Source organism: Pimephales promelas, chromosome 20 (assembly GCF_988280905.1).
Source record: "Pimephales promelas chromosome 20, fPimPro1.hap1.1, whole genome shotgun sequence".
Classification (NCBI taxonomy): domain Eukaryota; kingdom Metazoa; phylum Chordata; class Actinopteri; order Cypriniformes; family Leuciscidae; genus Pimephales; species Pimephales promelas.
Genome location: NC_142788.1, coordinates 27,544,664 through 27,561,857, shown reverse-complemented (window position 1 = coordinate 27,561,857; position 17,194 = coordinate 27,544,664). Strand labels below are relative to the sequence as shown.

The 17,194-nt window shown below is 36.2% G+C and overlaps 1 protein-coding gene across 5 annotated transcripts in view; it reads right to left on the bottom strand.

Moving 5' to 3' along the window:
* tshz2 (teashirt zinc finger homeobox 2) overlaps positions 1–17,194 on the bottom strand; it is a 194,135-nt gene that overhangs the window by 57,963 nt on the left and 118,978 nt on the right. Inside the window, exon 1 of one of the 5 annotated variants that reach the window (XM_039652418.2) lies at positions 428–1,011. The exons of the other annotated variants lie outside the window; for them this stretch is intronic. Within the exon in view, the coding sequence (XP_039508352.2) occupies positions 428–467 (40 nt within the window). The 5' untranslated portion in view covers positions 468–1,011. Of the gene's footprint in view, positions 1–427; positions 1,012–17,194 lie in introns of those variants that run through there. 5 annotated transcript variants of the gene reach the window in all.

Genomic DNA, 17,194 nt, shown 5'->3' with positions numbered 1-17,194 from the left:
CACAACGTCAAACGTACGTTACCTAGGGGTTACGCAAGGTTCACTACTCGGTCCGTTTATAATGCTAAAAAACGTTACGAGTTTACCGTTCTCTTGATGTCAAACGAACGCTGTTTACATTAAAAACACGCGTGTTTACGTTTATTTAGACGTGAAATAGTTCGTTGGACTTGAAAGTTGAAAAACTTTCGTCGGATTTTGCTGGGAACCGAAGCGTAAGCTTTTGCAGTGTATCAAAGCATCATTCTCTGATATTACCCATCCTCTTTCTAACACAGCGGTATCACTTTCATCACACTGGTTCACAGGATAAAACGAGCTCCGTTCAGGAACAATTCCGTACGCTCGTGCGACTTAAAACGCGGATGAACAGCAAATATTCATGTCGGGATGAATGTGAAATGATAGGTGTCAATTTGAATCTTACCCGCAGCCCTTTTGGGTGCTTGCTGTTTCCTCCTTGGCATGTTCAACTCTCTTTAGTTCACGTACAGTGAAACTGAGCCCAGGTGAAATTCAGTAAAAGCGCTCTGATATAGTCCATACACACGCAATAGCGACTCTCTAATGCACTTCAGTTCCGTACAATCCAGTTTTTCAGAAACGCTGTCCAGAAATCAGGTGTCTCTGTTTTAATATACCTCTCCTTCCTAGATAGACAGATCTATGGCGGATTGTTTTGCTTTGCTTTTCTTTCCGTCTCTTCTTCTTCTTTTCTTTTTGTGTTTCCCAAAAGGACGAACGCTGTCAATCGCTTAGACTCCCGGTCTCGTATGGAAACGTAGTAGGAAACGGGCAGAAAAAATAGTGTATATCTCTCACACACACACACAAACACACACACACGGCGATGCCAGCAGCAAACATCGATCCATAGAACAAACTGAACATTAAAAACTCCTCCTCCTCCTCCTCCTCCTCCTCTGGACTTGATGATGGCAGCGAGACATTTGTTACACTAGATAACCACGAGTTTATTAAAGAGACAGGGGCCGGAGAAAACACGAGACAGCCCACAAGACCAGCCTCATACTGTCTCTCTGCCGCTTCAGGCTCGAGTTTACAGAGATGCTGCTGAGAACTGAGCGCGTGAAGCAATGAATGCTTCAGTGTAATGACACACTGCAGAGTAATAATGAACAACATGCATTGCAGTATGTCATTATTTTTAGTAGCTGCCAGAAATGAGATATAATTGCCATTGCTGAGGTAATTACTTACATTAACGTGTATACGTGTAAGCTGTAAGCGGTCTCTGTATGCCTATAAAAGGCAGAGAGACAAAGATGTTAAATGTGAGAATAACACATTAGTATCCATGTTACAGTGTTACATACTTATTTTAGTAGCTTCTAGAAATTAAACAACATTGTTGTTGTAATCAATTAGTCTATAGCAATCTGTTGTGTACAGTATACAGATGTTTATAAAGGCATTGAGAAGAATTCAAAAACAATTAAATGTTTAGTGTATACGTTCTGATAAATGTTTTTGGTTTAACTTTTAAAACCATAAGTTACCTGCACTGTAAAAAAATAAATATTTTCAACATTTTTTCTTTTGTCAAATCAACTTAAATAATTTATCTGCTTCAGATAACAATATTTTGAGTTTCTGATGATTCCATCAAAAACTCAATTTTTCCATTTCAATGAACATTTGAAGGCAACCAGGTAACTTAATTTTTTAAGTTAAACCAACAATATTTTTTTACAGTGTGTTTGAGTTCATTGATATAAAACAAAGGAGATTGTTTTAATAAATAGAAACTCAAAATATTATATCTTATATCAAAATATTATATCTTATCTGAACCACGTTATCTAAGTTGATTTGAGAAGATACTGTACAACGTTGTGATAAATCACTTAAAATTAAGACAATCAGGTATTCACTGAAATTAAAAAAATGAGTTTTTTATTATGAGAAAATAAGTTAACTGAACCACATTAATTAAGTTTATTTGATAAAAGATAAAACGTGAGGATAAATCATGAAATTTTATATTTTTTTATACAGTGTCGAAATAAGGCGAAACAATCGTTGTTGTCATTGCTGTCGTGATTAATTAAATAACTGTGGCATTTTTTTGGGATTTAATTTACAGAGATTCTTTTTTTAAAGAAATAATCAAAAAATACAGAAGATAAATGGATACAAAATACAAAAAAAGGGTAGCACTGAGCCTAATAAAAATGTAATTTTCAGTAGCCTTGTCCACGTTAAACTGCCAATTATTATGCTTATAAAGAGCATAATCAACTATATAGCCTATTAAAAACATGTTATGCATCATATTACTCAGCACATGCTGATGCACTACAGCATCATGTGACCATGTTTTCAAAAATGTGTTTGGTTTTGAAAAGGCCTATCAGAACACAATAGTAAAGTGATCTCATCCCATCAGTCATCTCAATGTCAAAGTGAATCCCAAATTCACCCAGTACAAAGACACAAGCGATGTGATTTACTGTACACCGAAAGCATAGAAACGTTCAAATCTTTCAGCTGAGGAAACCTTCATGATGTCATAGTAACAGCAACAATGAGCGGCACCGTACATTGCTCGGCACAGCTTTATTGCATTTATTACAGCGTGACTGTAGTCCTGCAAGGTGAAGCAGAATGGTTCCCCTTTCTGAAGCGCAGTGTCTCACCATTTGTGTCCCGACCTCTCACCATCTCTGATTATTGAGGTCACGGATAAACAAATGAGTGGCCATTACTCACAGACTACAGATGACCTCAGCACACACCATTGCTGTGTGATAAATGATCCCGCTGTCATACAGAGAGATGATGCTGCCTTTGTTAATCTGTTATGTGGTGACGTTACTCGATCCTCCTGTTTTCTCCAGTCTCCTCGCGCTGACGTGCGGACGCCAGTCACCGGGCGATGATGGCAGAGACCTCCCGTGAACTTGACATGAACTCCACCGATCAATCAGTGTTGAGCTTCCACTTTGACCATACCTGTCTGACAGCTTTTAACACCCTCTGTGTATAAACGTTAACACACACACACACACACACACACACACTATTTCCCCGCCTGCATGTATTGTACAGCTGGCACCTTGCCATCTCATCTTAACCAGCTTTGTGCGACTTTCACTAAGTGATGTGTGCACAGTTATAAGCTGTAATATAGGGGTATTTTGTCATGCGCAATACCAATTGGCCAGTCTTATGTTGAGGTAACAGTCCACAGGTGTGTTTAGTCTGGTTGTGTGAACTTGAGTTTGAATGTAAGCTGCATGTATTTATTTTATTTTTTTACTTACAAGCCTTGAAGTTTTAAGGTTTCTTGGACAGATAGAATGAGAAACAGAATGATAGGACGATAGAACAATAGAACGATAGATTGATAGATAGAATAGATAGAACGAGAACAGAATACATTGTAAAATCCAACCGTGATTCTAATTAACACATCTTTTTTGTTAACTTTTCTTAGTCTTAACTATTGTAAAAGCTTTCCCAAACAATAGAGCACTGGCGCTTGCAACGATAAGGTCATGGGTTCGATTCCCAGGGAAAGCAAGAACTGATAAGAAAGTAAATGTGTACCCTGAAATGCAATTTATGTCGCTTTGGATAAAAGTGTCTGCCAAATGCATAAATGTAAGCCTCTAGTAATCTGTACTATTCACATGCTCACAAAGTTACGATTAATTGATTTGTTCGAGTGTGGTTTTTGAGGTGGGGAAATTCTGAATGAACTTTTCACTGAATAATTTGAGAGAACCACATAAGATGACTTCATAAAGTGATGTTGATTTTCCTAAAATGTTTGGTTGGGCACTTCATTTATACTACTATAATTCTCTTCCCATTGATGCAGCGATGCAACAAGAAATCAGTTATTTGTTTTCAAAGGAAGAGAAGTAATGAATGATTAACATGAGTACTTTTATTAAGTAAATCTAATTAATTAGATTTTACAGTGTAGAATGACAGAACAATAGATAGATAGAACAATAGATAGAACGATAGATAGATAAAACGTTAGATAGAATGATAGATAGATAAAATGATAGGTAGGTAGGTAGGTAGGTAGGTAGGTAGGTAGGTAGGTAGGTAGATAGGTAGATAGGTAGATAGATAGATAGATAGATAGATAGATAGATAGATAGATAGATAGATAGATAGATAGATAGATAGATAGATAGATAGATAGATAGATAGATAGATAAAATGATAGGTAGGTAGGTAGGTAGGTAGGTAGATAGATAGATAGATAGATAGATAAAACGTTAGATAGAATGATAGATAGATAGATAGATAGGTAGGTAGGTAGGTAGGTAGGTAGGTAGGTAGGTAGGTAGATAGGTAGATAGGTAGATAGATAGATAGATAGATAGATAGATAGATAGATAGATAGATAGATAGATAGATAGATAGATAGATAGATAGATAGATAGATAGATAGATAGATAGATAGATAAAATGATAGGTAGGTAGGTAGGTAGGTAGGTAGGTAGGTAGGTAGATAGATAGATAGATAGATAGATAGATAGATAGATAGATAGATAGATAGATAGATAGATAGATAGATAGATAGATAGATAGATAGATAGATAGATAGATAGATAGATAGATAGATAGATAGATAGATAGATAGATAGATAGATAGATAGATAGATAGATAGATAGATAGATAGATAGACAGACAGACAGACAGGATGGATGGATATAGAACAATTTCATTGCAGATGCCCCCATATCCCCCCAAAAAACATGCAAACATGTGACTCTTTTGACTGGCCAGTAAAAAAAAACACCAATAACAACAAAAAGAAAACACCAAGCAACAGCATAGCAACAACACGGCAACCACCCATAACAGCATCCTTTTTGAAGTTCTGTTACTGCAACTAAAAATAAAGAAGTAAAACAGAAGACTGACTGTAAGAGCAAAAGCTCGTAATACTGATGCAAACAAATACGAGATGTTGTCAAAGCGTTGACACCGCTGATAGTCACGGCTGTATCCGTTCAGTACACAAGCTTTCATAACATGCCGTAAACTTAATTGTGAAGTCTCTCTCTCTCTCAAAAAAAAAAGCCTATCTTGTAAGTTTTGGTTTGAAGCTGACTGACATAGCAAAATATTTGCAACTGTTGCCAATGAATGCGACACAGTGTTAATTCGCATGGTAGGGGTTTTCAATGTTTTGTTCCGCAGCTCTGGTGCAAATCGTCGGTTCAGCGCTGAGCCGAGAAGAGCTAATTAAAATGCACTCCCCATGATGAAAGAGTCAAGGCCTGGGGATTCCAAACCTGCTTCTGATTCAAAGCTCAAATTTCATGTGATACGGACAGGCGGTGATTGAAGTCTTGAGAGCTGTAATTTTCAAAGTAGAACAACAACATATGCATACTGTTAACAGCAGATGCTTAATTTGAAAATCTAATGCATATAACCCAATTAGAAGACGAGGAAAAAACCACAAGTGAAATTAAATAGGATGCCGTGCTGGTTTAAACCTTTCAAGACGAGAATATTTCGCCTGATATTTCCATCAAGAATCTCAACTAAGCGATCAATATTTCCGCACAATAATTAACACCCGTGCTGCAGCTGCCACATGGAAACGGGGTCCGTATTTCAGTTCCCTTAAATGGACCTGGTTTTCATAAAGTCCCTCATCGAGGAAGGACGATTGAGGAGATATTTCATGGAGTGCGGGACAGGTAAAACGGCACAAACGGAGACGAAAACCCATAACCGCTCCCCTGATAAACTAATAGGCTCCACTTGTCAAGGCTGCAGAACAGAGAACAGTGACCTTTTCCTGAGCATATGCAAACATATTGTTTGTGTGTGTGTGTAAAGATGTGTGTTTTCACAGGATGTTGAAATAGCAGAGGGTGAAGAACAATCGTGTGTTCCCAGTACCACAGGCTACGAACAGAGAAGAGTATCGTGGGGGGTAAAGGAAAAAATGTAAGAAGCACAACTGTTTTCAACATTGATAATAAGAAGAAATGATTTCTGCAGGATCATGTGACACTGAAGACTGCTGAAAATTCAGCTTTGATCACAGGAATAAATTACATTTTAAAATATATTCACATAGAAAACGGTTCTTTTAAATTGCAAAAATATTTCACAATATTTAGGGGCCAAGCCCCGAAGGGGCTGAGGCACCTATTGTATCTGTTGGTTTTCTTATTATTATTATTATTATTATTATTCCGTGAATGGAAGTCTATGGCAGCCCTATGAACCGTAAGTAGGAAAATGATGAAATTTGGCACACTTGTAGTGATGCTAATGAATAGTAATTGGACCAATTTTTGACCCTCTAGGACCAACTCTATAGCGCCACCACTAGTTCAAAATTTTAACATTGAAATGGTTATAACTTTTAAACCCTTTGCTCTAGTTTTACTGTATTTGTGGATTAAACTGCAAACAGATAGACAGTCAATTATCTATTCCACACACTCATACCGGTGCAATGCAAATGCCTCTAAACAAATCTCGACAGACACACCAACATTTGGATTCGGCATTATGGAACGTGTAAAGAATGTATGAACGCACAAATTATTAATTGTCTGCACCAGGATTAGAGAAAAAAAAAATCTACATTTAAACTTTGTACAGTCAGCTTAATGAATTTTTAGTAACCCAAATTAGTTGCTTGCCTTTAGATCATTATCAGTATATCTGATTATGAACAAAATGCTTATTTTGAAGAAAGGATTTTAGTAAAATTGGAGGAATTTTACTCTTGTTTTAATGTATACGCACTGAATGTGTTCACATGCAGAATGAAATCATAGTAATGACCTGAAATTACCACATAATCGGAGTACGATTGTGCATTGAAACGCAGTCACTATAATAAGGCACAAAAAGCTGTTCTTGACACTGTAGCTAAAGGATAAACAAGATTTGCAACTAAAATTGCTGCGGGACAGCATCATTTTTTCATTGTTTATCTTATGAGAAATAATAATGCTAATAATAATCCTTTACCTTCCTGCTGGTGGGGGATAGTGTTTCAAAGTAGTCTCTGTGACCCAACATGAGTTTACCTCAATAAGGATGTTTCCACCACTAGCACTTGACCTATTTCTTCTCATGTAATGTATCATTAAAGCAGCCTTGTGAAATGACTTAATTATTCATGCTTGATTTTAAAGTATGGTGCTTAAGCAACGTGGCTCCACGGGAGGACTGACACACGCGACGGTGTTCGTACAAGCACACATACTGAGCGCCGCGCGGACGGGCCTGTTCACCAACACAACCTCCGCTGTGTTCAGTCTGTACTCGGCATTAAGGTATTAGCCCTGCTTGGAAGATAAATGCCCATGTCACACATTCTTAAACACACACACACACACACACATGGTCTCGGCCTATTCAGCTGACGTGCACTAGGCATTATTCAAACAGAACTGGAAAATGTGATATAGTGTGAAGTGACACACATCTGAAGCACATTTGAGGAAGACTGAGTGATCTTTCTGTTTGAAGGAAGAATATTTTCCATATTATCCTCCTCATTTCCCACAAGTCATATTGCGCAAACGACAGTGACCTCAAAAAGTATTTGGACACGCTGATTGTCAATGCATTTGATACAAAAGGAATCATGGTAGAGCTTCTCTTCACTGTCCTGAGACACGTTTGAATGGTGTGGTATTTGGTCATTTTTTGTGGATGTCTCATGTTAGTTTCACTTAAAGGGATAGTTCACCCAAAAATGAAAATTCTGTCATCATTTACTCTCCCTCTTGTTATTCCAAACCTGTATGATTTTCTTTCTTCTGCTGAACATAAAAGAAGATATTTTGAAGAACGTAGCTCACCCAACATACTATGGAAGTCATGTTTGGTTACCAACATTCTTCAAAATATATTCTTTTGTGTTCACCAGATGAGAGACATTTATTCAGGTTTGGAACAACTTGAGTTTACATTTTTGGGTGAACTTTCCCTTTAAGTTGACAAAACAACCACTGGCGTATTTAATCTATAACGCCGCTTTCACACTGGCAGTTGAAATCAGCTCTGTAATACACAATACGTTCCCAGCGGACGTCGTACAACACGGTGAAAAGCGTCGGAGGCGGGGAGAACAAAAATGGCGGAGAGATTAGAAAAGTTTATTCTGTCAGTTCTGTATGATCTCTCTGATGAGCGTTATATAAAGGCTGCTGCGTGAGGAACGTTGACATGTCAGGTCGACTAAAAAATGTGATATGGTGGTCAATAGTTCAATGTCTGCCTACAATGCCCTAATAACGTTAGAAAGTCATGAAAATAAAAAAAATGACATTATAAAATCATTATTTATTTTAATAAACGTTAAGAATTCAGGTTTGTTTATCAGTAGTACCATAGCAACGCTCAACTTCCGCTAGAATTGTCGGATAGGTAACGTACGTAGCTTTTTGCAAGAGTTTAATTTTTTGAACGCATCCGGGTGACCAACGGACACGATTTTCTTCGCACCGCACTCGGTCGGACCCGTTTCGGATCCATTCGCATGTGGTCTGCGAATCTCCATAGGAAGTGAATGACTTCCGGTCATTTCGCAGTCGCGTCGGAGCGAATTTCTAACTGCCAGTGTGAAGGCGGCGTAAGTGTGTTCCACAAAGTGTCCAAAATCTTCGTTTTCAACAGTTGCGTCATATTCTGATGCCTAACAAAATTCATATAGTGGCCAAAAGTGATCAAAAACTTTTTGTAATCATTTTGCGTATTGTACTTGAAGTCAATTGTTTTATTTGTGACATTAAAATCATCATATTTGATGAACAAGAGAGAACAAGCTAAATATTAATAACTGATTTTTTTCTTTTGCATAGTAAAATAAAACCTAACTGTAGTTTGCCAAATAATTTAAAATATCTTAAATAAGTTTGACATGTAGATGCAAAGTTACTTATAAGGCCCGATTTTAACGATCTGAAACGCAAGTATCAAGCGCGGCGCGGCGTGTCTTTGGGCGCTGTTGCTATTTTACCGGCGGGATAAATGACTCTTGCGCCCAACGCAGCTTTAAAAGGGGTTGGTCTGAAGTAGCTTCATTATTCATAGGTGTGGTTGGGGCATAACGTGAAATAAACCAATCAGAGCGTCATCCAACATACCCTTTAAGAGCGTGATGAACGAGGTGCGCTTGTTCCATGGTGCAATACTATTATAACGGCGCATTTGCCGCTTCAGAATCGGTTCACAGCCGAGGAGATCGATGTCCTGTCAGGGCCGTAAAAGAAAGAGAAGTGACATTGGGGACGGGACAAACCCACCCAAATTAGCTTCGGTTAAACATGCGTATAATAATTTGGGTAAATGTGTACGTTTTATGCCTATTTTTCCCATCGTCATGAACACAACAATGATTCCCCTCATGTTTAAACTATTTATTTGCAAAAAGTAAAATGCATCTGTGTAGATGAGAGTATCATCTACAGTGAATGCGCGTTGTTCACACTCTGTATTATGGCCAAGCATGTGCGCTTAAAATAGCATCTGAATGTACGCGCAACGCGCCAGTGACTTTAGACTAGGTTTTTCCTGGTCATTGGCACAATAGTTTTCTGAAACTGCAAAATAGCACCAGGGATTGCTTGTGCCAGAACACGCCTCCTTTTTGCGCCGATCCGCCCAGGGAACCCAAGTTCATTCCGTAATTTCCGTAAAAAAAGTCCGCTTTGCGCGGGTGCAAAATAGGAATGATAAATGCGTCAGTGCACAAAGTCATTTGCGCCGGGTACAAGATAGGGCCCATAGTCAATAAAATCTACTAATACTCTGTGAGAAGAGAGTTAGTTAACGTGTAGGTGCAACAATACTTATACGTCTAAAGCAGCGATTCCCAAACTGTGCTCCGCGAACCACTAGTGGTCCGTGAGGGTACTGCAGATGGTCCGTGAAAAGACAAAATAAAATATAAAATATTTTACTAATAAAATCCCATTAAAAAAGTAAAAAGAATATGTAGGCCTATATTTCTATAAAATGTAAATTAAATTGTCAAGCTATTGTGTGATTACTAAACTAGGCTAGTGGCGCTCGGCCGTGACATTCAAGCTCCCTGTTGTCAGAACCACAACACCGGATCGGTGGATAGCAGCAGGTTAGGTGAGCATTTATTTAGTTGAATGTTTTTAATATTGGTCTATATTACACAGACGATACAAAGAGGAAGGGAAAAATGTGGATGGTGACAAAGGAGGATATTACGTTCATATCGGGCTGGCAAATAGACTCCAATGGCTTTTCCTTTTGACAACTTTTTCTTCAACCTGGAATAACGTACGGCCTACTGTGTTTTCTTTTAAATGGGTAACGTTATAGGGCAGAGGCAAATATGTTCAAGTCTACTTTTTGAGGACTTGTAGAACTCTTAAGATTAACATTAATAATCCCTTAAAATCGCTAAAGGTTTTGAAATGCCGACTATATCCAAGTGTTCTTATTGCTGAATAGATTTCATACTCCATTGCTATGGAAATAAGCCTGTTGTTCAAATGAACCTGATTATAATATGTAATAAATAATATAATATGTAATATCATAATATGTGTATTATGAGGTGGTCCGTGAAAAAAGTTTGAAAACCCCTGGTCTAAAGGAGACCATCGAAATAAAGTGTTACCAAACAGAAGGTATCATTGAAATGTTCTAGTACCCACACTACAAAATAACTAGTTCAGACCTGGCTTTTCATAAAGACATTATCTTGCAACGTTTTGACAAATCAAATATGATCTGTGCCGAGCAAGACCGAGTGTCGAGTGTCAAATCGTGTGATTGAGAACAGACGACATTCAGACCAGAGTCCTGCTCCTGTCACGGTGACGGGCCACCAAGATCTCCCTGCCACCTCTGACTGATGGATGCTTGTTTGCGTATTTATTCAAACGATGACACACACACATCTGAGTTTGGACCCATGCAGAAAGGTAAGGCCCGAGCCCGACTTGTCACTTCCTCCTCGGTACAGTCGTGGTCCACGGCGACAGCACGTCCAACCCAGGTTTGTCACTGTCTGTCCAGACCTGACCCATCAGCTTACGTGTGCGGACGTGAATGCTGATGGATGTTTCCAGAACTGCTCCTCTGTGTCCATCAAAAGCTGGAATGTGTCACTGCCACTTCAGAGTCCGAGCTCAGAGCTTTTGAAATCTGTTGACAGCTGCAGAGGGTGGTCTGCAGTTCTGCCAAACCGGATCAGACGGGTTCTGATCTGACGGGGAAGCATTCAGAACTCTTGCTGCGCAAAGAGGGACGGTTTGTGTTCAGTCCATTGCATGCCGATTACAGTTCTACGCTTTGTCTGGAAGAAAAACAACGTTTTAAAGATTCTCTTGTTGGGGGAAACGTGAAAACTGATGAGAACAACCAAACACGGGCTTATTAGAAAAACATGCCTTCGTTGAGATTTTTGCAAAAACACACCTATACAGTACATATAATAAGTACAAGTGAAGCAGGAGCGCTTTCCTAGGATGTCTTGAGGATGCATTGAGGAAATACTAAGCATGACTGTGGCTTAAAGGAGAACTCCGGCACAAAATGAACCTTTGGTCTAATAACACATTGGCACCGAGTCGACCGTTCTCTGAGATTTGTTTTCATGATAATCGAATGTAAAGAGTTTTAGCTCTAAAAACTGTTTAGCGTATAACGCTAGTATATGGGGGCATAGAGTAGTTAAAAATAAAATTCGCTAGTTAATACCACTAACAAGGCTCAAAATAGCCCCACACTAACACACACTGTAAAAAAATATTTTCAAGATTTGTTATCACAACATATTTTCTTTTGTCAAATCAACTTTATAATAATTTATTTAGTTGAGTTAACTGATGATTAAATTAATCTCCTTCATTGTATTATCTCACTTTTTCCAGTTCAATCAACTTAAAATTTTAAGGCAACCCAGGTTACTTACTTTTAAGTTAAACCAACAATATTTTTTACAGTGTAGTAATCACAACATTTTTTCTTTTGTCAAATCAACTTAAATAATTTATTTAGTTCAGATAACATATAATTTTGAGTTTCTGATGATTAAATCATTCTCCTTCATTGTATTAACTCACTTTTTCCAGTTCAATCAACTTAAAGTTTTAAGGCAACCAGGTTACTTACTTTTTTAAGTTAAACCATCAATAAGTGTACAGACAGTTCAATAAGAAGATATTTTATAAAGACAGTCCACTTCGCTAATACAGGCAGGAGCCATCTTTGGAAAACAGTTTCGACCAGTCGAACCACGAACGGCGTGTCAAGTTAACCTAACTGTGACTTGTAATCTCAAATGGTCCGTTGTTTCCGGAAGAAAGCACTAGGCACATAAGAGAAGCACTGGGCACATAAGAGAAGCACTGAACACAACAGAGAAAATAATAAAATAATAAATAAATAAAAATAATTTAAAAAAGAGACTAAATAGTTTGAATGATACTGCAGTTTAACAGACCGAAAGATCTTCTTGTTGAAGAAACATGAAAACTGAGATGTTGAACAGCTTGGATCAAATGTGATATGATGACTATAGAAGAGTGAAAACACTATACAATATAGTTAATCCTGTTAAACAAGAAGTAAATAAATAAAAAAGTGCATCTTAAAAAGCATTTGCAACCCATTTACTTCAAGTATGTACAGAGTAATATTAATTAACTACATTTGTTGTATTAATTCATTTATAAAGTTACAGTTAGGGTTTGGTTTAGTTATTTGTAATGATGCATAAATTACTGTTATTACTATAGTAAGTACACATAGTAACCTTAAAATAAAATAAAAATAGAATAAAATAATTAGGGCTGTGCAAAAATTAATTGCGATTAATCGCATCCAAAATAAAAGTCTGTGTTTACATAATATATATGTGTGTGCTGTATATAATTATTTTGTATATATAAATACCTATGCATGCATGTATATATTTAAGAATTATTTGTGCTTAAATTCTGTATATATATATATATATATATACACATATATATATACATATACTGTATATACATAATCTATATTATATAAATATAAATATTTTATATATGAATAACACATTTTCTTAAATATATACATGCATGTGTGTGTATTTATATATACAAAATAATTACAGCACACACATATATATTATGTAAACACAGACTTTTATTTTGGATGCGATTAATCGCAATTAATTTTTGCACAGCCCTAAAAATGATACATAAATATATAATATCTCTATCAAATGGATTGTCCTTCCACAACACAATTACTTTGTACTCAAAAATAATCTGAACTACTTTGTTTTGAAGAACTTTACTAAAGTTATTTTATTAATCCTTTGGTCTAGTCGTTTTGAACGGTTCATTGGTTCAAATTATTCGAAACAAAACAAATGTTTGTCTTTGTGTTTATTGAAATGTAACTTGAATGGCCTCTGAAATGACTTTCCTTTTCAACTGACAGATTGAATCTCTTATTCTTCAGCCGCCTGTCATATAGATACACTTTTCATGATCCAATAAATATTTTTCTTATAGAATATCCTCAGAAATATGTCATGTTGACTAAGATGCAATCATTTATTGCTTGAAATAACCGGTAACACTTTAGGGTAACACTTTATTTTACAGTCTCCCTGTTACATGTACTTATCACAGTACATTTTGCATAATTACATGCAACTAACCCTCAACCAAATCCAAATCCTACCCTAACCCCTAGTAAATTCATGTAGTTGCTTAATATTACTCAGTACTTAAATATATAATTACACTGTAACAATGACACCTTAAAATAACGTTTAACCCACTTTAGTTTAGGGTCCAATTCTCACTATTAACTACTAGCTTATTGGCATGCATGTTACTAGGATATTGGCTGTTTATTAGTACTTATAAAGCACATATAAATGCATGACCATATTCATTTTTTTTTTTTTTTTTGGAAATAGGCTCATTTTACAACTCCCCCAGAGTTAAACAGTTGGATTTGACCATTTTTGAAACATTTTTGATATTTAGAAGAATATCAGTAACCACACAGTTTCTGGTCTCATTGACTTCCATAGTATTTTTTTTTCCTACTATGGAAGTCAATGAGACCAGAAACTGTCTGCTTACGGATATTCTTCTAAATTACCGAAAATCGGCTGAATGGATTGGAAAACGGTAAAACCCAACTGTGTAACTCTGGGGGAGTCGTAAAATGAGCCTATTTCCCAAAAAATAAAATAAAAGTGGAGTATCCCTTTAAAGCCAAATTTGCAGTCATGCGTCACAACAGTGTTGCTCAATCTGATTTTTATCTATGTTTTACTGGCATTTAATCTTCTAATAGCACAACATCACCATTTTTCCCCAGCATATTAATCGCAAAATCCATTGTTTATGTTCGGGTGACACACGTACGTTCACTGGACAGCAGCTGAGAAAAGTCTGAAAGCCATTTCCTTTTAAAGGTGATGGAGTAGATTGCCACCCATATTCAGAGTCTCTTTTCCCTCCTTTTTTAGGAGGACAACTCTGGCTTTTAATAAACATGTAATAAGAAAGAAAACAGCTGGTAGCTGTATCACAGATGGTGCTGTTCTTGGCATCTCAGAGGAGGGGACCACACATGCAGATGGCTCATTATTCCAGCATTTGGTTATGCATATTGCACAAAATCTTATTCCAATGCTTAACAACCAGTATAAGCAATACAGGTGTTACAGTTTTTCCTTCACAACATGCACCTCTCCACATACAACGCACTGATGTCTATCACATGTTTAGATGAACTGTTATGGTTTTTGTAGTCGGTGTGGGTCTGATGAAAGAAATGCTTTTAGACCGCACAGTTTAACTTTAATACTTCCTGCCATTAGTGAATGAAAAAAACAACCAACAAATCACTAACAATAGAGCCAAAATGAAGGTTTTTGTATGTTTTTTGACATGGTGAACTTCCATGTGAAATATTTTTGACCATCAAATATCTTACACATGCTGCATTGATTTATGCACAACAGCAGGTCTTAGTCATGAGGTGGAGAAGAGCATAATCTACAAAGAAATTACTATGTATATACAAACTAAGATGATCACTTAAACTACTTAATAGAGAAACTCGAACAGAAAGACTGGCAAAACCACATATTTCAGCTGCCGTTGCTTTTTGTTAAAGCCCTGTGATTCGTAATCACATTTCACTGCTGACTGTAAGGGTTTCACTGGATTTCTGAATGCGTCAAATGAGGAATCAAATCTATTGAGATAAAAAGTTTACTGTAGTATTATATATATATATATATATTAAAAAAAACGTATAGAACTTAAAACCGCTCCCCACTCCAAAAAGATCATGTATTGAAACATTTTATCTATTATTTACAGTAAATGTTTAGGTAACACTGTATAATAAGTATGCAGTAACAACACACTTAAACATAATTAGCAAAATATTAGTTTATAGTTAATTAACATTTGTAATTAACAAAATAATTAACAACTGTAGTTAAGACATTAATAGACTATATACAAACAGTGAGATATACAAATATATATATATATTTATATATGAATAAGTATATATTTAAATATATTGTTTATAAGAAAAATCAAGTAAAAAAAGAGTTACACACATGTAAAAATACACACACACACATATGTGTGTGTGTGTAACTCTTTTTAGAACAGGTAAACATTTGTATAAATCAATTTCATGGTCACATAAGGAATGAAATATTAAGTTTGATTTGTCCAAAAGTTTACCTTTTCTAAAAAGAGTAACACACACACACACACATATATATATATATATATATATGAACACACACACACACACACACACATATATATATATATATACATATATACTGTATATATATATATATATATATATATATATATATATATATATGAAACTGAGCAGATGTGTGTGTGTGTGTGTTACTCTTTTTAGACAAGTACAAAATCAAAAAGAGTAAAAAACAAACTTAATATTCCATTCATTATGTGACAGTGAAATTGATTTGTACAAATGATTAACTTTTCTAAAAAGAGTTACAAACACACTGTACACACACACACACACACACTCATATAGTAAATATATATATATATATATATATATGTACAAATCAAAGTTAATATTCCATTCATTATGTGACCATGAAATTGATTTGTTTGCTACATTGACACATTACAAAATGTCATCTAAAGGAAATTACAATCTATATCCTATGGCGATTATTCAGAATGACAATAACTGAGATACTTAACATTTCACAAGGGCCGCATTTAATCTCACAATGTTTGATTTTGTAGATTCACTGCAAATGGGTTATGGTCAAATATTGTAAAAATTACATTAATAACACACTCAATTCAGTAGCTTACATACAAGCTCTTCTTTCTTTATGGTCCTGTCTGTGGTTTACAAATGGATATATTATAACAACATGAACGGATTTCGTCATAAAACAGTAAAAAAGCTACCAGATGCTATAGGAAGTCTAAATCTTTTCAAGTCAAACTTGACATTTTGAATTCCTGGAAAAAAAATTTAAGAGAGCAAATAGGGTCTGTTTTCGATGTCATGTCAGCTTTAAGGTTTCAAACATGTATTCATGTTCATCAGTGTCACATTTCACGATGAAGAGAGATGCGCGTCTGATAAGTTTGTACTAATCAGCAGGAATGAGAGGAGTCCTGCAAGTCCTGAAAGATCTGCTGGGATTTTCCTTCACTGCGACTCACACTTGACACTGCATGACTGCCGGAGCTGTCCCCTCTCGTTTATAACACGTAACAATGTGACCTTTATTCCGGCAATAACCATAATGCGCTTTAGCACATGCCACTCGCGGCCCGCCGCCGCCGTTCGTGTCATATGTTGGATCTTCCTCTGAATACAGCCGCAGAGACAAACACGAGGAGTGTCTTGACGCGTCAAACCTTCCAGGAAGCTCAGTTCTGAGAGTGCCATTTTCTGTCTCTTAACCTTAAATGACTGCCATCTACAAAACCCATGGCTGTATTCAAGTTCCTCAGAGCAACTTCGCTCTTTTTGTAGCAAAACAACGTTTTGGTCAAGATGGTGATAGAGATAATGAGGATGGCCTGGTAATGTTAACTAGATTTGAATAGTAAATATCAGTGTTAGTAAGGGTTATTATCATTAACAAAAATTAACTGAAATAATATTATATATACACTCACCTAAAGGATT